Here is a 17,731-nt window from a genome sequence, read left to right on the forward strand (position 1 = left end):
AAGACAAATCAGGTCTTCTGAGCTGCCAGCGAAGGCACACACAGAGAGGGAGTTTAAATGTAACCCCTTGAAGCCGACGGTACACAAATATGCGGCCTCACAGAAATGGGCTTTTTTCCCTGGGGCCGCATATTTGCGTACCTGTCTTTGTGCTGGGAGCGCGCTGCTTGCCACGCTCCCAGCACAGAGACCACGGTGTCACTGAGAGATCGGGACCCGGGACTCCCGATTCCGGGTCACGTGATCGCTGTGATAGCCTCTGATTGGCTATCACAGTGATCAGTCACTGTACAGCCCGGCCCCCTTGTTTTCTCTCTCTCTATGAATGGAGAGGAGAGTTACATTGTATCTCTCTAACTCCTGACATAGAGAGATAAAAAAAAGTTTGTAAAAAAAAAAAAGGAAGATAAATAAATATTAAAAATTAAAAGAAAAAATAAAGAAAAATACCTAGATCAAGGTTTGATCTAGTTCAGTACCAGGGTTAGTGTTTGGGTCAAGGTCAGGGTCAAAGGTCAAGGTCAAAGGTCAGGGTCAAAAGTCAGGATTTAAAAAAAATTGGTATCAGTGTCAGTTAGCGTTAATGTCAGTGTCAGTGTGTTTTAGGTAAAAAAAAAAAAGACAAAAACAAAATGTGCACTATTGTTTTGGGCTGCACTACGGGTACAAACAACAAATAACATACACATATATGGTATCGCTGCAATCGTCACGAGCCGGAGAATTTATTTTGGGTTGTTCTATGGAAGTAGGTTATGGTCGTAACAAGAAACACACAGCTAAATAAAAAAAACAAGGTATAATTCACCTGGATGTACAAAGTAGTTGTGATGATATGTACAGTTTTACTAACACATGTCAACGTTGCAGAATTGTGCTTAGGCATTTAGATTTGTTTTACCCTTAGGCATGAAGTGAATGGACAGAATTAAGAATCATTAGGCAGTCAGAATGCTCCCATGTATGTATTTAGTAGGTTTTGCTGTTTGCCTGCAGTTCACATTTAATGGAAACCTTTAATGCAACAAATATGCTGACCATTTGTTATGATCCATCTGTGTCCAAAGTTCTGAGTCACTAAAAATTTGAATGCATATAGGAGTTCTCATTTTATTTGTCCAAGTCAGTGACTCAGAGAAGATTGAAGTCAGAGGCTTCACGACAGCCTGGCTAGTAGTATTTTAACAAGATCAGCAACCGTAATTTATATACAGTATTTCTCTAATGACAGGTTATGTTATGATCCGCCAGGCGGAGCCCTCCAGCTGCCAACTGACAGACCAACCCAGAGCGTGGGGTCTAAGCCCGGGCTGTGCCTTCACCAGGGCCCCTGATGGTCGGGATGGACTTGAAACAGTCCCGGGCCAGGTCACGACCTCTGAGCGGGCCCACCAGCGGCTGAGGAGGCCTCCGGGGATGTGTGTAGGTACCGGGAGAGCCAGATATGAAGAGGATGGCGGCCCCAGCAGGGTGGTACGGATAGTGGTCCCGTGGGGGTAAGCGGGGTACCGAATCGGCGGGCAAGGAGTAGTCGGGTCACATGCAGGGTCAGCCAGGTAAATCAGTCCGTAGAATAGTCAGGATAAACCGAGTCAAAACACAGGAGCGGACAGAATAGTCAGGACAAGCCGGGTCAATCACAGGAGCGGGTAGAATAGTCAGGGCAAGCCGGGTCAATCACAGGGGCAGACAGCGTAGTCAGGGTCAAAAACAGGGTCACAAAACGGGTGCAGGAATTCAGGATCACAGGAAGACCTTGCGGCAATTGGTGACAGTGCAGGGCATCTTTAAATAGTGCGCCCTGCACTGTCATTGGCTGGCTAGGACGCGCCCCCGGCTGTCATTGGACGCCTGAGGCGCGCCCGCGGCTCTCTACTGCACATGCGCGGCTCCCTGTCAGCCGCGGCTCGCCGGGACCTAGTGCCCGTGTCCCGGCGCGATCCGCCGCCAGTGCGCATGCGCGGGGGACGGCGTCGTGACACAGGAGTCCGGAGCCACGATCCCTGACATTGCCCCCCCCCCCCCAATGGGCACCCTCCGGGAGCCCCACTGATCTCTCCACCGCGGCTGACCACGAAAAAACTCCCGGATGAGCCTGGGTGCGTGAATGTTCTGGGCGGGTTCCCATGAGTTCTCCTTAGGGCCATAACCCTTCCATTTTATCAGGAACTGTGTCTGGCCCCCCCTCTTCCGGCAACTGAGGATAGTCTCCACTTCGTACTCCTCCTGGTCACCTATGGTGACTGCCTCGGGAGGTCTGGATTCACGGTCCGGGAAGGAATCCGGTCTGGATGGCTTCAGGAGAGATACATGGAACACAGGATGTATCTTGAAGGTCCGCGGAAGCTCAAGTTCGTAGGCCACCTTGTTGACTACACGCTTTACCGGAAATGGGCCAATGTACTTGGGTCCCAGCTTCCTTGAAGGACACAGCATCTTCAAGTTGGTCGTTGCCAGCCACACCTGATCCCCTGGTTGAAGCAGTAATTCTCCTCTTCTCTTCCTGTCGAACGCCCTCTTACTGTCCTCTTGGGCTTTAGCGATGGCTTCCTGAATTGTTTTGTTATTGACAGAAAAGAAGTTCAAGACGTCTTGAGACGCTGGTACCGGATTTTCAGGCATCAAATCAGGGAGAAATGTGGGATGATACCCGTAATTGGAGAAGAACGGGGATTGCCCCGTCGCTGAGTGACTTGAGTTGTTGTACGAGAATTCTGCGGACGGCAACAACATCAGCCAGTCATCCTGAAGGTAGGACGTGTAACATCGTAAGTATTGCTCCAGAGTTTGGTTGGTCCTCTCGGTTTGGCCGTTGGTCTGTGGATGGTAGGCGGATGAAAGCGACAGCTTGATTCCCAGTGCCTTCCACAAGGCGTTCCAGAACCTGGAGGTGAATTGGACTCCCCGATCTGACACTATATCTTCGGGAACCCCATGAAGCCTCACTACTTCCTTAATGAAGATTCGTGCCGTTTCTGGTGCCGATGGGGTCTTCTCCAGGGGTATAAAATGTGCCATCTTTGAGAAGCGGTCCACGACCACCATTATTGCTGTGTAGCCTTGGGATGGTGGGAGTTCGACCACAAAATCCATGGCTATCATTTGCCAGGCCCGCTTGGGTATTGGTAATGGACGTAACAATCCCCATGCCCGGCTCCTGGAGGGCTTGTTCCTTTGACAGGTGGAGCAGGTCTGGACGTAACGCTCGCAGTCCTTATTCATGTTCGGCCACCAGAACGAGCGCCGTAGTAGTTCCAGAGTTTTCGCAACTCCGAAGTGGCCTGCCATTTGATGGTCGTGGCAGTGCCCTAGGACCAAGGTTCGCACTTCTTCTGGGACCATGATCCGGGCTTCCTTCCAAAACAGCCCACCGTGGTTCAGGAGGGGTGACCCAGACGGAACTGGTAGTCCTATAGAAGCGTCGAGAAGTCTGGAACGAAGTTCCGTTTGTAGAGCGAGGAAACTTCCGGAAGGTAAGATGGTGTCAGGTACCACTGCGTCGTCGGGGTCCTCAAACATGCGGGACAGAGCGTCTGGTTTTGTGTTCTTAGTACCGGGTCGGTACGTAATATGGAATGTGAATCGCGAGAAGAAAAGAGCCCATCTTGCCTGGCGAGGTCTCAGTCGTCTTGCTGTTCTTAAATATTCAAGGTTTTTGTGATCTGTGAATATTAGGATTGGGTGTGTGGCTCCTTCCAGTAAGTACCTCCATTCTTCTAGAGCGGATTTGATGGCCAGGAGCTCCCGATCTCCAATATCATAGTTACGTTCTGCCGGTGTCAACTTCCTGGAGAAGAACGCCACGGGGTGCAGTAGTTCCTTGGTTCCATTTCTTTGGGACAGAACCGCTCCTACCGCGTTCTCGGAGGCGTCCACTTCCAAGACATATGGGAGAGAAGAATCCGGGTGGCAGAGAATGGGAGCAGAAGTGAACAATTTCTTGAGTTTCTCGAACGCCGTCTGAGCTTCGGGAGTCCACTTAAAGCGGACCCCTTGTTTCGTCAGTTGCGTGATCGGGGAGACCAGACCGGAGAAGTTCCTAACAAACTTTCTATAAAAGTTGGAAAAGCCGATGAAACGCTGTACCCCCTTTTTATCGGCGGGTATTGGCCAATCTAAGATCGCCGTGACCTTCTGGGGATCCATCGCGACCCCCGCGGAAGAGAGAACCAGTCCCAAGAACGTGATTTCGCGCTGCTCGAAACAGCACTTTTCTGCCTTGGCGTATAGCCCGTGTTGACGCAACCGTTCTAATACCCGTAATACGTGACCTCGATGAACCTCCAGTGAAGGGGAGAAAATTAGGATGTCATCCAAATAAACCACTACAAAAACATCGAGGAAATCACGAAAAACATCGTTGATAAAATGCTGGAAGGTTGCCGGTGCATTACAGAGCCCGAACGGCATCACTAAATATTCATAGTGACCGAATCTCGTACGGAAGGCCGTCTTCCACTCATCCCCCTCCCTGATACGGACAAGGTTATAGGCCCCCCGCAGGTCTAGTTTAGTAAATATCATTGCTGATCTTAATCTCTGGAGGAGCTCGGGGACTAGTGGTAAGGGATAACGATTTTTTACCGTTATCTTGTTCAGATCACGGTAGTCTATGCAGGGCCGTAACGATTTGTCCTTCTTCTCTACGAAGAACAACCCGGCCCCGGCTGGGGATGTGGATGGACGAATAAATCCCTTCCTAAGGTTCTCGTCAATATATTCCCTCAGTACTCCCGATTCTGTTTCTGACAAAGGAAAGATACGGCCGAATGAGATTTCAGATCCGGGTAGGAGGTCTATGGGGCAATCGTATGAACGGTGCGGGGGAAGAACGTCAGCTCCTCGCTTACTGAAAACGTCCAAGAAGTCATGGTAGGCCGGGGGAATGGTCTGGGATAGATTGGCATCGCCATCCACGCACAGGAGGAACCGGGGACCCACGGATCCTGTGACGTGGCAGTGATTCAAACAGTAAGGTGACCTGAATTGAATCGTTCCCCTTTCCCAGTCAATCTGGGGGTTATGGGCCCGCAGCCAAGGGAGCCCCAGAATGACTGGAAATAGGGGAGATGCGATGGCATCCAAACGGAGGAACTCCTGGTGATGGTCTGCCATTGTGGTGAAAATGGGTGGTGTCTCCTGGTCCACCACCCCTGATTTTATACTGGACCCGTCTGCCAAGAAGATGTTGAACCCCCTTTCTTTGGTCTGAAGTGGTATTTTTTGCCGGTGGGCAAAAGTCAGGTCGATAAAACAACTACAAGCTCCTGAGTCAACGATTGTCACCGACAGTGTTCTTCCCGGGAGCTGTAAAGACACAGGTATGGCCAGGTAATTTGACTGATCATCCCTTCCTGCAGGTAAGGTAAAAGAAAAGGAAGCGGACTTACTCATTTTTGCAGGACAGGAGCGCACCTGATGACCAGCTTCCCCGCAGTACAGGCATAGGTTCAGCGATCGTCTCCTTTGACGTTCCTCGACCGATAAGTGGGAACGGGCCAGTCCCAGTTGCATGGGTTCCGGGTTGTCCCCCGATTCCGTGCTTCGGGGATGGTTCCCTGGGGTTGGAGCTGTGTCTCTTGGTGGGATCCATGCCACCCTTTGACCCTGGCTGCTCCTTTCCAGCCGACGTTCCCTTAACCTACGGTCAATCTGGATGGCCAACTCAATCAGTTTTTCCAGGGAGTCAGGTAGGCCTACTCGTGCAAGTTCGTCCTTGAGAGATTCAGACAGTTCGATGCGGAACTGGTGACATAAGGCCGCATCGTTACATCTGGTGTCTCCCATGCATCGCCTAAAATCGGATGCGTATTCTTCGGCTGCCCGGCGGCCTTGCCGCAGAGAGTATAGGGTAGCCTCTGCGGAGGCAGCCCGCTGAGGGTCGTCATACAATACTGCCATGGCCTGAAAGAACTCGGTCACGGAGTCAAGCTGGGGGTCGCGCCTCTCCATCAGACGGTGAGCCCAATCCTGGGGCTCATCCTGAAGGAGAGAGACTATAAACCCCACCCTGACGGTCTCGGTGGAGAACGTGTGGGGCTGCAAGTCAAAATACAGGGTGCAAGCGTTTCGGATGCCGGGGTAGCGGGAGGTTCCACAGATGGAGAACCCTGAGCAGGGGGAGTCTGGGGGGATAACGTCTCCATGCGGTCCTCCAGTCGGGCGCAGCGACTGTGGAAGTTCTGGAAAGCCTGGGTCAAAGTTGCCAGGTGCTGGCAAATATCCTCTAGGGACACCGGTCCACTTCCTGGCTCTGTCATGGCCGCAAGGTACTGTTATGATCCGCCAGCCGGAGCCCTCCAGCTGCCAACTGACAGACCAACCCAGAGCGTGGGGTCTAAGCCCGGGCTGTGCCTTCACCAGGGCCCCTGATGGTGGGGATGGACTTGAAACAGTCCCGGGCCAGGTCACGACCTCTGAGCGGGCCCACCAGCGGCTGAGGAGGCCTCCGGGGATGTGTGTAGGTACCGGGAGAGCCAGATATGAAGAGGATGGCGGCCCCAGCAGGGTGGTACGGATAGTGGTCCCGTGGGGGTAAGCGGGGTACCGAATCAGCGGGCAAGGAGTAGTCGGGTCACATGCAGGGTCAGCCAGGTAAATCAGTCCGTAGAATAGTCAGGATAAACACAGGAGCGGACAGAATAGTCAGGACAAGCCGGGTCAATCACAGGAGCGGGTAGAATAGTCAGGGCAAGCCGGGTCAATCACAGGGGCAGGCAGCGCAGTCAGGGTCAAAAACAGGGTCACAAAACGGGTGCAGGAATTCAGGATCACAGGAAGACCTTGCGGCAATTGGTGACAGTGCAGGGCATCTTTAAATAGTGCGCCCTGCACTGTCATTGGCTGGCTAGGACGCGCCCCCGGCTGTCATTGGACGCCTGAGGCGCGCCCGCGGCTCTCTACTGCGCATGCGCGGCTCCCTGTCACCTAGTGCCCGTGTCCCGGCGCGATCCGCCGCCAGTGCGCACGCGCAGGGGACGGCGTCGTGACACAGGAGTCCGGAGCCGCGATCCCTGACAGGTTACCTTTAATTGCAGAATTAAATACTGTTAACTCATGTTGCATAAATGGATTTTACATTTTCCTGACCTATGATATTTTAGGCTAGGTTGACGCTATTGTCACTTTGTGGGCCACATTTGTGTGGGCACAGCAGTCCATTCATTTGAAAGGGCTACTGTGCCTATGTTTCACACAGCAAAACGTTCCTGCAGCACTTTGAAAATGCAGTTGCCGGGAAATCTCGGGGTGCTTTTGCACCATGCAGATTCCCTGCGGTTCCCACACCCACAAACATGGTGTGTTTTAGGCACTCAGTGTACAGATATCAGTATTATATATAGGGAATAGCACTCAGCAGGGATGGACTGACCATTTGGAAAGTCGGGCACTGCCCGAGGGCCCGGGGTCAGTAGTGGGCCCCATGAGATGCCCCTGGTACCTTTTTCATAGGCTGTTATGACTTTGGGCAAGGACACAGGGGCCCCATGATTTCCTATTGCCTGGGGGCCCCATGAGTTGTCAGTCCGCCCCTGGCACTCAGTGTACAGATATCAATGTTATTTGTACACTGAGTGCTATTTGCTAAATACACTGCTCAAAAAAATTAAAGGAACACTTTGAAACATATCAGATCTCAATGGGGAAAAATGTTATACTGGATATCTATACTCATATGGACTGGGTAATGTGTTAGAAACGTAAGGATACCCCATCTTTTGATAGAAATGAAGATTATCAACCTACAGAGGACTGAATATAAAGACACTCCGAAAATCAAAGTGAAAAAATTATGCACGGGCTAGTTCATTTTGCTGCAATTTCATTGCAGAAACTCAAAATGGTACTCAGTAGTTTGCACGGCCCCCACGTGCTTGTATGCATTCCTGACAACGTCGGGGAATGCTACTAATGAGATGACAGATGGTGTCCTGGGGTATTTCCTTCCCAGGTCTGGACCAGGGCATCACTGAGCTCTTGGACAGTCTGCGGTGCAACCTGGCGGCGTCTGATGTACTGAAACATGATATCCCAGAGGTGTTCTATTGGATGTAGGTCAGGCGAGTGTGGGGGCTATTCAATGGTATCAGTTCCTTCATCCTTCAGGAACTGCCTGCATACTCTCGCCACATGAGGCCATTCATTGTCGTGCACCAGGAGGAACCCAGGACCCACTGCACCAGCATAGGCTCTAACAATGGATCCAAGGATTTCATCCCGATACCTAATGGCAGTAAGGGTGCCATTGTCTAGTCTGTAGAGGTCTGTGCATCCCTCCATGGATATGCCTCCCCAGACTATCACTGACCCACCATCAAAACTGTCATGCTGAACGATGTTACAGGCAGCATAATGTTCTCCACAGGTTCTTCAGACCCTTTCATGTCTGTCACATGTGCTCAGGGTGAACCTGCTCTCATCTTTGAAAAGCACAGGGCACCAGTGGCAGACTTGCCAATTCTGGTGTTCAATGGAAAATGCCAAATGAGCTTTATGGTGCCAGGCAGTGAGCACAAGGGCCACTAGAGGACATTGGGCCCTCAGGCCACCCTCATGAAGTCTGTTTCTGATTGTTTGGTCAGAGACATTCATACCAGTGGCCTGCTGGAGGTCATTTTGTAGGGCTCTGGCAGTGCTCATCCTGTTCGCCCTTGCACAAAGAAGCAGATATCGGTCCGGCTGATTGGATAAGGACCTTCTATGGCCCTGTCCAGCTTTCCTAGAGTAACTGCCTGTCTCCTGGAATCTCCTCCATGCTCTTAAGCCTATGCTGGGAGACACAGCAAACCTTCTGGCAATGGCATGTATTGATGTGCCATCCTGGAGGAGGTGGACTGCCTGTGCAACCTCTGTAGTGTTCAGGTATCGCCTCATACTACCAGTAGTGACACTAACCCTAGCCAAATGCAAAACTAGTGAAAAATAGTCAGAAAAGATGAGTATGGAAAAAAATATCAGAGGCCTTCACCTCTAAAACCATTCCTGTTTTAGGGGCCGTCTCATTGTTGCCCATCTAGTGTACCTGTTGTTAATTTCATCACCAAAGCAGCTGCAACTGATTAATAACCCCCTTTGCTACTTATCTGACCAGATCAATATCTCTTTAATTGACTTGATGCTATACCGTGAATAAAAAGTGTTTCTTTAATTTTTTTGAGCAGTGTCTACATGAAATTAGCTTCTTCCTCTGCAAATTAACCAAAATGTAAAATAGGACTGTGATTTATAATGCCTGAAGACTGACATAAAATCATATTTCCAGTTGTCTCCTACCAGAAGTTATGTGTGGTAGCACTGGTAAAGGCAAGATTTGGAGAAATGCAAGTGTTTTTAGAATATAAAGCTTCTATAACAATATTGTAGGTTTAGAAAGAGAAATACTTTACATGTTGTATCAATTATAACTTCTTGAAGAGATACTTTATTTTATCTAGCTGCTCTGAGCCGAGTCAGAATTTCATTGTAACTATTGGTAGCTCAGATTCTCAAAGGAATGGAGGAAAAGAACTAAAAACTACCCCAAATGGTGTTTTTGCTTTATATCCATCACCTTCAATAGATTTTCTTGTTCAGAAATGTAAACTTTTAAAGGTGACGCATTTTGTAAAAGTTCAGCTGAACCACTAATGATCAAAGTTTTCAGAAATTCAAGCATCTCTAGTGCTCAGCTCAGTATACCCTTTCTACCCTTTATGATTTGTGCTAAGTATTCTGGACGCCTCTTTCTGACTTTCTGTGTTTATCAGGCCAAAGAAAACTAGTTCAGCTTATTGTGTTTCACACCAATATATGAATCAGGTATTTAAAAGGATTTTACCACTTAAAAGGAAAACTCTTGACCAGATGAAATGTAAATCTCAGCCAACAAATGTCATACATCCTGGCATTTCAAGTGGGGAAAGAGGAACACTTGAGGTGGTTATGTGCTAAAGCAAACACTATTTTTAACACTGTGTTCCCTAAAATAGTATTGGAACCCAACATGATCTATGTACTAAAGCAGATGCATTCTTAGACAGCCAGTAAACCTCAACAGTAAATTCTTAAGGAATGTCCACCTTCTATAGGCTAACACTTATAAAAGGACATGTTTGCTTAACAAAGTGTACTCTTAGGATCTATTTAAGTTTTTAGATGACTTTCACTCAAATTTCACACATTTTTCCAACTTAATCAGATTTGAAAATGTGTGAATATTGTGTGCGAACGTTTATACTGACCACTTAGCCCATTGAATAAAGTGAAGCTATGCTCACTTTTGAGTATTCAGCTACGTGGACTCAGGAAAATGAAAAAAATAGGATTTTTGTTTGAACATGATTGTCTAATTACCTTTAAAGTTTCACTTTATTTACTAAGCTAATTGAACAATCACTTTACTAAATGAACATTTTCTATTTCTTCAGTAAATTGTCTAGTATTGCTATGACAGTGTTTATCACAAAAATATGTAATATAAGGGTATGGTATGTTTTGAGCTTCAGGGTTAGGTTCAGGTTAAGTATAAATTTGAGGGTTAGATTTATGGTTAGGTTTAGGGGATACTGCAATATAAATTTGAAGTTCTAATCCGTCTCAAAAAGTGGGAAGTAAGGCAAAGGTTGAATAAAAAAAACAATTCACTCCCGCTGAGTTATAGTATTCTGAGGGTAAGGAACCTATCCTGTTGGCAAATTATAATGATCAGTGTTGCCGACTACTTCTGGCAACACTGATAGTTTGAGAACCAGCTAGCCCATACATGGATCAAAATTCAGCTGGTCCCTGCTGAACTGGTCGAGTTCCGATCCATGTATGGCTGTCTTAAGTGTCAATGGGGTTGATTTACTAACAGCAAATAGACTATGCACTTTGCAAGTGGAGTTGGTACTCATCTTCCCCATAGCTTAATGAATGTGGCAAAGCTGCACTTTGTAAAGAATTTTCTATTTGCCCTTTAGTAAAACATCCCCAGTAACTATTAGCCCTCATACACACTGGACGTTTTTACAGCTGCTGTTTTTGGATTTTGACGTTTTTTTCTACAGCCAGTAAACTCCACAGCATGTTATCCTGTGTGTCCATGCACACATAGACTATAATCAAAGTTTTTTGGCAGAGATGTTTTTTGGCTGGAAAAAAACCCCAGGACTAGTGGGTTTCTAGAGGAGTTTTTTAGCTGTAAAAACATCCTAACGCTGAAAAACGTGGTAAAACGCTGCAAACCAGCATTTTTGGACTTTTTTTGAATTAATAAAAAAAAAACCCGCTAAAACCGCAAATGCGGAAAATCGCTGCTAAATGCTAATGCAAAAATACTAAAATAAGTGGAAAAACTCACGTTTTTAGCATGACGTTACACAGCTAATTTTACCAGTGTTATCAAAACGCCCAGTGTGCATGAAGCCTTACTTTTGTACATACAATAAAAAACACTAAAATGTGTGGTTCTGAAACTTCTCTGCCAGAATCTGGTAATGTAACATTATTGACTGAGAATATTAAAGCATTGCACAGAGTCCTTGTTGCAGTCGCTCAATATTCATAAATGGTGATATATTACATACAGAGCAGGATCTTCAATGTAGCATTACATTGTGAAGGGTTGGTTGGTTGTAACAGTGTTTCTCTTGTGCCTCTGTTGTTTTATTTTTAGAGAGTATTCGTTTGGGACCTGGATGAAACAATCATCATTTTTCACTCATTACTCACTGGAACATTTGCACAGAAGTATGGGAAGGTGAGATTATATTTTATTACAATAAAATGCTATAAAGCAGCCTAAACTTATTAGTTCTTAAATTACGTGTAGGCAGCAATGTAGTAGTAAAAACATATGTTGTTATTCATCTGTCATTTTAAATCTGAAACTTGCAACTTATTCTGAATGCATCCTTTTATAGACAGCTCCAAGCATGCCTTCCTAAGGACTTATATTTTCTAGAAGAAAATGTAAAACTATGCAGTATATCAAACTGAATAAGAATACTGGATATGGGTATGTTTGTGCATATAGCCTTTCACATGCACAGTACATGAAGCAAAAACCTTTTGTCTTCATGGATATAGTAGGGAATAGTTAAGATTCCCATATTTTTTTAATTTTTTCACATCAGGCAGATTTCCATTAAATTTCCCAGAGACAAAGCAGAAAGTAAAAGGCTATCTCTGCAAAGCTAGGGAATACTCCCAATAGTTGTTACAGGCTTATCCATATGAAGATTTCACCTCATTTCCTGTTCCTGTGACAGGTCAAAAGTTTGGATCACTCTGTGTGCTGGATACTGTCATTTCCTGTCCTGTGACAACAGTTTCACCAGACAGGAAATGAGAAATGAGAAAAAATGTTCAATGGCAGCACATAAACGAATAAAAAGCTGGCATTGGTTCTAGCCATCCCCTCCTCTACTAAGGAAAATCACTTTTAATTCTGTATATCTGTTTGTTGCAGAGTTACCCTCACTTTCTGTCTAGCAAAATGTTGTCAGCAGGATAAGAATTAGAATACATCTCTCTAATGGACCACGTGGATAGCAATAAAAAAAACTGTCAGGGGTTCTAAACCTACCCCATTTTATCCAAAACTAAGGAAAACGTTTTGACTAAACATACACATTATGATTACAAATTGTTGCCAAACTATTGAGCTTTTCTTGCTATTCATTTTCTTTTCTCTCCTTTGAATTTTAAAAAAAATGGCTTTTAAATTGGAGTTGTGTAGTGCCATTGCATCCTCATAAGAAGTCCTACATGTCCTATGTTTTTTTTTCCTTCTGTTGGGACACTTCCTGTGCAGATTGAAAGCCAAATGCCAGGCAAGCAAAGTCATATTTAACTTATGGTGTGTGTTTTGTTCTAGCCAACTTGTCAGGTCTTATGGCATAGTTATTTGATAGCGCTCCTGTTTTACTTATTAAGTCTTATTAAGGTAGGTAACTGTGGTCCAAAACAAATCTGCTTCTCTTCTAGGGATTTTTTTCAACTATGATCATTGAATTTATCCATTCCATCAGTTCATCAGTTATGACAATGACACCTGATTTTTTTTCCATCCTGTCTTGTCCATTTGCATTTTTTTCTTTAAATGTTTTCAGCACCCTGTAAGGAGAAAACCTTCTTGAGATATTTTATCCACCTAGATTTTGTGTTCTCCAGGAAATTGTACACTGCACAAAAAAATTAAAGGAACACTTTGAAAACATATCAGATCTCAATGGGGGAAAATATCATACTTATATGGACTGGGTAATGTGTTAGGAGCATAAGGATGCCCTATTATTTGATGCAAATGAAAACTATCAACCTACAATGGACGGAATTCAAAGACACCCCGAAAATCAAAGTGAAAAAATGATGCAGAAGGAATAGTCCATTTTGCTGAAATTTCATTGCAGCAACTCAAAATGGTACTCAGTAGATTGTATGGCCCCCACGTGCTTGTATTCACGCCTGACAATATCAGGGCATGCTCCCAATGAGACAACGGATGGTGTCCTGGGGTATTTCCTCCCAGATCTGGATCAGGGCATCACTGAGGTCTTGGACAGTCTGAGGTACAACCTGGTGGTGTCAGTTGTACCAAACATGATATCCCAGAGGTGTTCTATTGGATTTAGGTCAGGAGAGTATGGGGGCCATTCAATGGTATCAATTCTTTCATCCTCCAGAAACTGCCTGCATACTCTTGTCACATGAGGCCAGGCATTGTCGTGCACCAGGAGGAACCCAGGACCCACTGCACCAGCATAGGGTCTGACAATGGGTCCAAGGATTTCATCCTAATGGCAGTAAGAGTGTCATTGTCTAGCCTGTAGAGGTCTGTGTGTTCCTCCATGGATATGCCTCCCCAGACCATCACTGACCCACCACCAAAACGATCATACTGAATGATGTTACAGGCAGCATAATGTTCTCCATGGCTTCTCCAGACCCTTTCACATCTGTCATATGTGCTCAGGGTGGACCTCCTCTCATCTGTGAAATGCACAGGGCGCCAGTGGTGGACCTGCCAATTCTGGTGTTCAATGGCAAATGCCAATCGAGCTCTATGGTGCCTGGCAGTGAGCACAGGGCCCACTAACGGACGTTGGGCCCTCAGGCCACCCTCATGAAGTCTGTTTCTGATTGGTCAGAGACATTTACATCTCTGGTGTGCTGGAGGTCATTCTGTAGGGCTCTGGCAGTGATCATCCTGTTCCTCCTTGCACAAAGGAGCAGATACCGGTCCTGCTGATGGGTTAAGGACCTTCTACGGCCCTGTCCAGCTATCTTAGAGTAACTGCCTGTCTCCTGGAATCTCCTCCATGCCTATGAGACTGTGCTGGGAGACACAGCAAACCTTCTGGCAATGGCATGTATTGATGTGCCATCCTGGGGGAGTTGGACTGCCTGTGCAACCTCTGTAGGGTCCAGGTATCGCCTCATGCTACCAGTAGTGACATTGACCCTAGCCAAATGCAAAACTAGTGAAAAACAGTCAGAAAAGATGAGTAGGGAAAAAATGTCAGTGGCCTCCACCTGTAAAACCATTCCTGTTTTGGGGATCATCTCATTGTTGCCCATCTAGTGCACCTCTTGTTAATTTCATTACTTCCAAAGCAGCTGAAACTGATTAACAACCCCCTTTGCTACTTAAATGACTAGATCAATATCCCTGGAGTTTAATTAACTTGATTCTATACTCTGATTAAAAAGTGTTCCTTTCATTTTTTTGAGAAGTGTATTATTCCATGAAAGTGATCCTAAGAATTTTTAGCTACTGACCTCAAATGACTGTGAAAATCCTCTACAGACAGTACAAAACAAATTAGTTTTAAATCCAGGACATCTCTAAGCCCCATCACTAAGGTAGCCATGGTGTTTGCAGTCTACAACAAAATATTTCTTCATTGCCTTTCTAGGAACAAATGCATACTATTTGTACATCAAATTACTCTTTTTGTAGATACAAGGTGCATGCATTATCCATCCACCCATTGCTCTCCACCTATGCAGTATACCTGTGTTCGGTAAAAAGCGTTGTTTCTGAAAACTTTTTTTTGTTTGACTGTTACTAATGGCACTTAAACCACACATCCATATGTCTGCCTAGTAAAAATGTATTATTCTAGAACCTACAATGTGCAGATGACAGATTCTCTGAGCATAGAAGTACTTTTAGCTTTATAGGATTCTCACTGACTAGAAAGAATCAATGATTATGCTCCTAAGGGTGTTTTGTGCATGTCTTTATGGCTAGAGCTTCTTGCAGCTCAGAATAGGGTTAGCTAGTACACTGAGGTCAAGTAATTTTTAATTAAAAGGTCTTTTACTGGGTCCTTTTTATTTTTTCTCTTTTTTAAGTGTACAGTGTATTTAAATTGGTGTTTAATATCTATCTATGGATATACTGTAGGTGTAATGTCTATTTAAAAAACTAACATTTAGTACATGACTAAGAATTTTCATAGCTCTATGGGTTAACAAAAGGAACACCCCACTTGTAAGGCTGACCATACATGGATTGAAACCGGTTCAAAAGGGACCGCCCAAATTTCAATCCATGTATAGGCAGGATGGTTGTACACAAGTTGATCTATCAATCAACTTGTGCACAATTAGCCTGGATGAGTCATCTACTATGCAATTTGAGTTAAGGAGCCTGTAAAAGCATGCCGTTTTATTCAAAAGGCGGCAAATAAATAGAGACAGGTCTCAAAAATTAGAATGCAGAATCTACATGAGAGTAGTGAGTTTGAGCAAATGTTGTTCATTTTTTGTGCACATTTTTTGTGTGCAATTTTTATGTGATTTTGCACATTTTTAGGTGTTTTTGAGCTTTGCCGTTTTTTTTGTTAGCCAATAGAGAAAAATATAATCTGTTGCATCATTTGTTGCTAGGTTTTTCAGCTTTTTTAGCTTTTCCATCATTTTTTTTTGGGTCAGGGTTAGCATTATGGTTGAGGTTATTTTATTTACTGTTAATTATGTATTTATTCTTTATTTTTTTGTTATGGTGTTAATAATAATAATACTATTACTAATAATAAATGAATAAATACATGTTAATAAATACACAAATAAAAATATAAAAAATAAATAATAAATAAAATCAATAAATTAATACAATGGAATATTAAATAAATAATGAACCCGCTAACCTTAACCCCCTAACCCTAAAATATTATTATTATTGGTAATAATAATAACAACATTAAATAAACACCCTAACACAAAATAAGTAAAGTATTATTATAATAATTATAATAGTAATAATAATGTTATTATTAGTATACATTTATTTTTTATTTGGGTTTTTTGTTATTGTGTGTTGTGTTGTTTATTATTATTATTATTATTATTAATAATAATAATTTGTTTCATATATTTTTTAGGGTTAGAGTGTTAGGGTTAGGGGTCAATTATTTATTTATTATTACATAATTTATGTTATTTATGTATTATTTATTTATGATAATTTTTATTTGTGTATTTATTTTACATTTATTTATTCATATATTATTACTTTTTTTTTTCATTTGAGCACAAAATCGCACAAAAATGCGAACGTGTGAAAACGTGTGCAAAATGTGTGTTTCCATTCATTTCAGTGGGAATAAAAATGCTCCATAAACACACAAATCTACCCAGTTTGAGCTACAAAAAAAAAGCTCCAGAACTTGTTTGAGCTTCAGGAGACTTCCGGTGGAGATCTAAACCATCTCCATTGAAAATAATAGATTTTTGCTTCTCAAGCGTTTTGGAGCTTCAAGCTCTTATAAAGCCCTTATAAAGACTATGCTATGCAGCCACATGTTACCCTGATTGAGTCAGAGACAATGCTCTGAAGAGTCTATGTTTGTGCGGCTTTCTGGTACCAAATAAATGTTATTGTAACAGAAAATGACATACATCACAGGTGCGGAAGTAATAAGATAGTTGGATAGTCACAAAAAAGCATAGCAAAGTACAGTAGTATGACCCAGGGGCAGACTGACAACTCATGGGGCCTCCGGGCAATAGGGGATCATGGGGCCCCTGTGTCCTTGCCCAAACTCAAAAAAGCCTATGAAAAAGGTACCAGAGGCATCTCATGGGGCCCCCTTCTGACCCCGGGCCCTTGGGCAGTGCCCGAGTTTCCAAATGGTCAGTCCGCCCCTGGCATGAGCACATAGGGGCAATACGTCTTGAATCAAGGAGATATTACGTATGTGTACAAATCAAATTCCTGGATAGCTTGAAGTAGGATTGCCACTGAGGCATCCAGGGGAAGGAACACATTCACCTAGAGAAGCAGTAATCACTTGATGTCCTGTTTGCCTTCATAGTTAGCACTGAAAGTCTACTATGCCTGTAATCATTAGCTCACTTATAAAGCTATGATATGAACAAAGTGACAATAAAGTAATGTGAGAGGGTGAGGTATACAAAGAAAAAACATATTGTGAAACAAGAGCAGAGTGGAAAAAAGATAAATTACAGAAAAAGAGAGAAAGCTGAAAATAGTAGGCAGGAGAAGGAGGTGCACCACAGAGATTGATCAGGCATGCCCTCGCAAAGAGTGGTAACGTGGGGGACTACCTTAAGTTCAAAGTTTGGCCAACTGTACCATGGATGGATCGATACTCCAGGGTTGCCATATCGAGAGTTTGTGCAGCTTTCATTAATTAATTAATTATGCTGGAACAGCTATTGTGTTCTCCCAATGAGGGGGGCATGAGAAACTGTGTCTGCCGGGAGAACACAGTGATTATTACTGCTGGCAATAATCACA

The 17,731-nt window shown here is 44.4% G+C and overlaps 1 protein-coding gene across 9 annotated transcripts in view; it reads left to right on the top strand.

Annotated features, from left to right (window-relative positions):
- EYA4 (EYA transcriptional coactivator and phosphatase 4) overlaps window positions 1–17,731 on the top strand; it is a 355,737-nt gene that overhangs the window by 287,129 nt on the left and 50,877 nt on the right. For all 9 annotated transcript variants that reach the window (XM_089676183.1, XM_089676184.1, XM_089676186.1 and 6 more), the window contains one exon: window positions 11,636–11,719. In XM_089676183.1, the coding sequence (XP_089532309.1) occupies window positions 11,636–11,719 (84 nt within the window). The remainder of the gene's footprint in view (window positions 1–11,635; window positions 11,720–17,731) is intronic.

Source organism: Staurois parvus, unplaced genomic scaffold (assembly GCF_062004578.1).
Source record: "Staurois parvus isolate SC_StPar_1 unplaced genomic scaffold, SC_StPar_1.0 ptg000165l, whole genome shotgun sequence".
NCBI lineage: Eukaryota > Metazoa > Chordata > Amphibia > Anura > Ranidae > Staurois > Staurois parvus.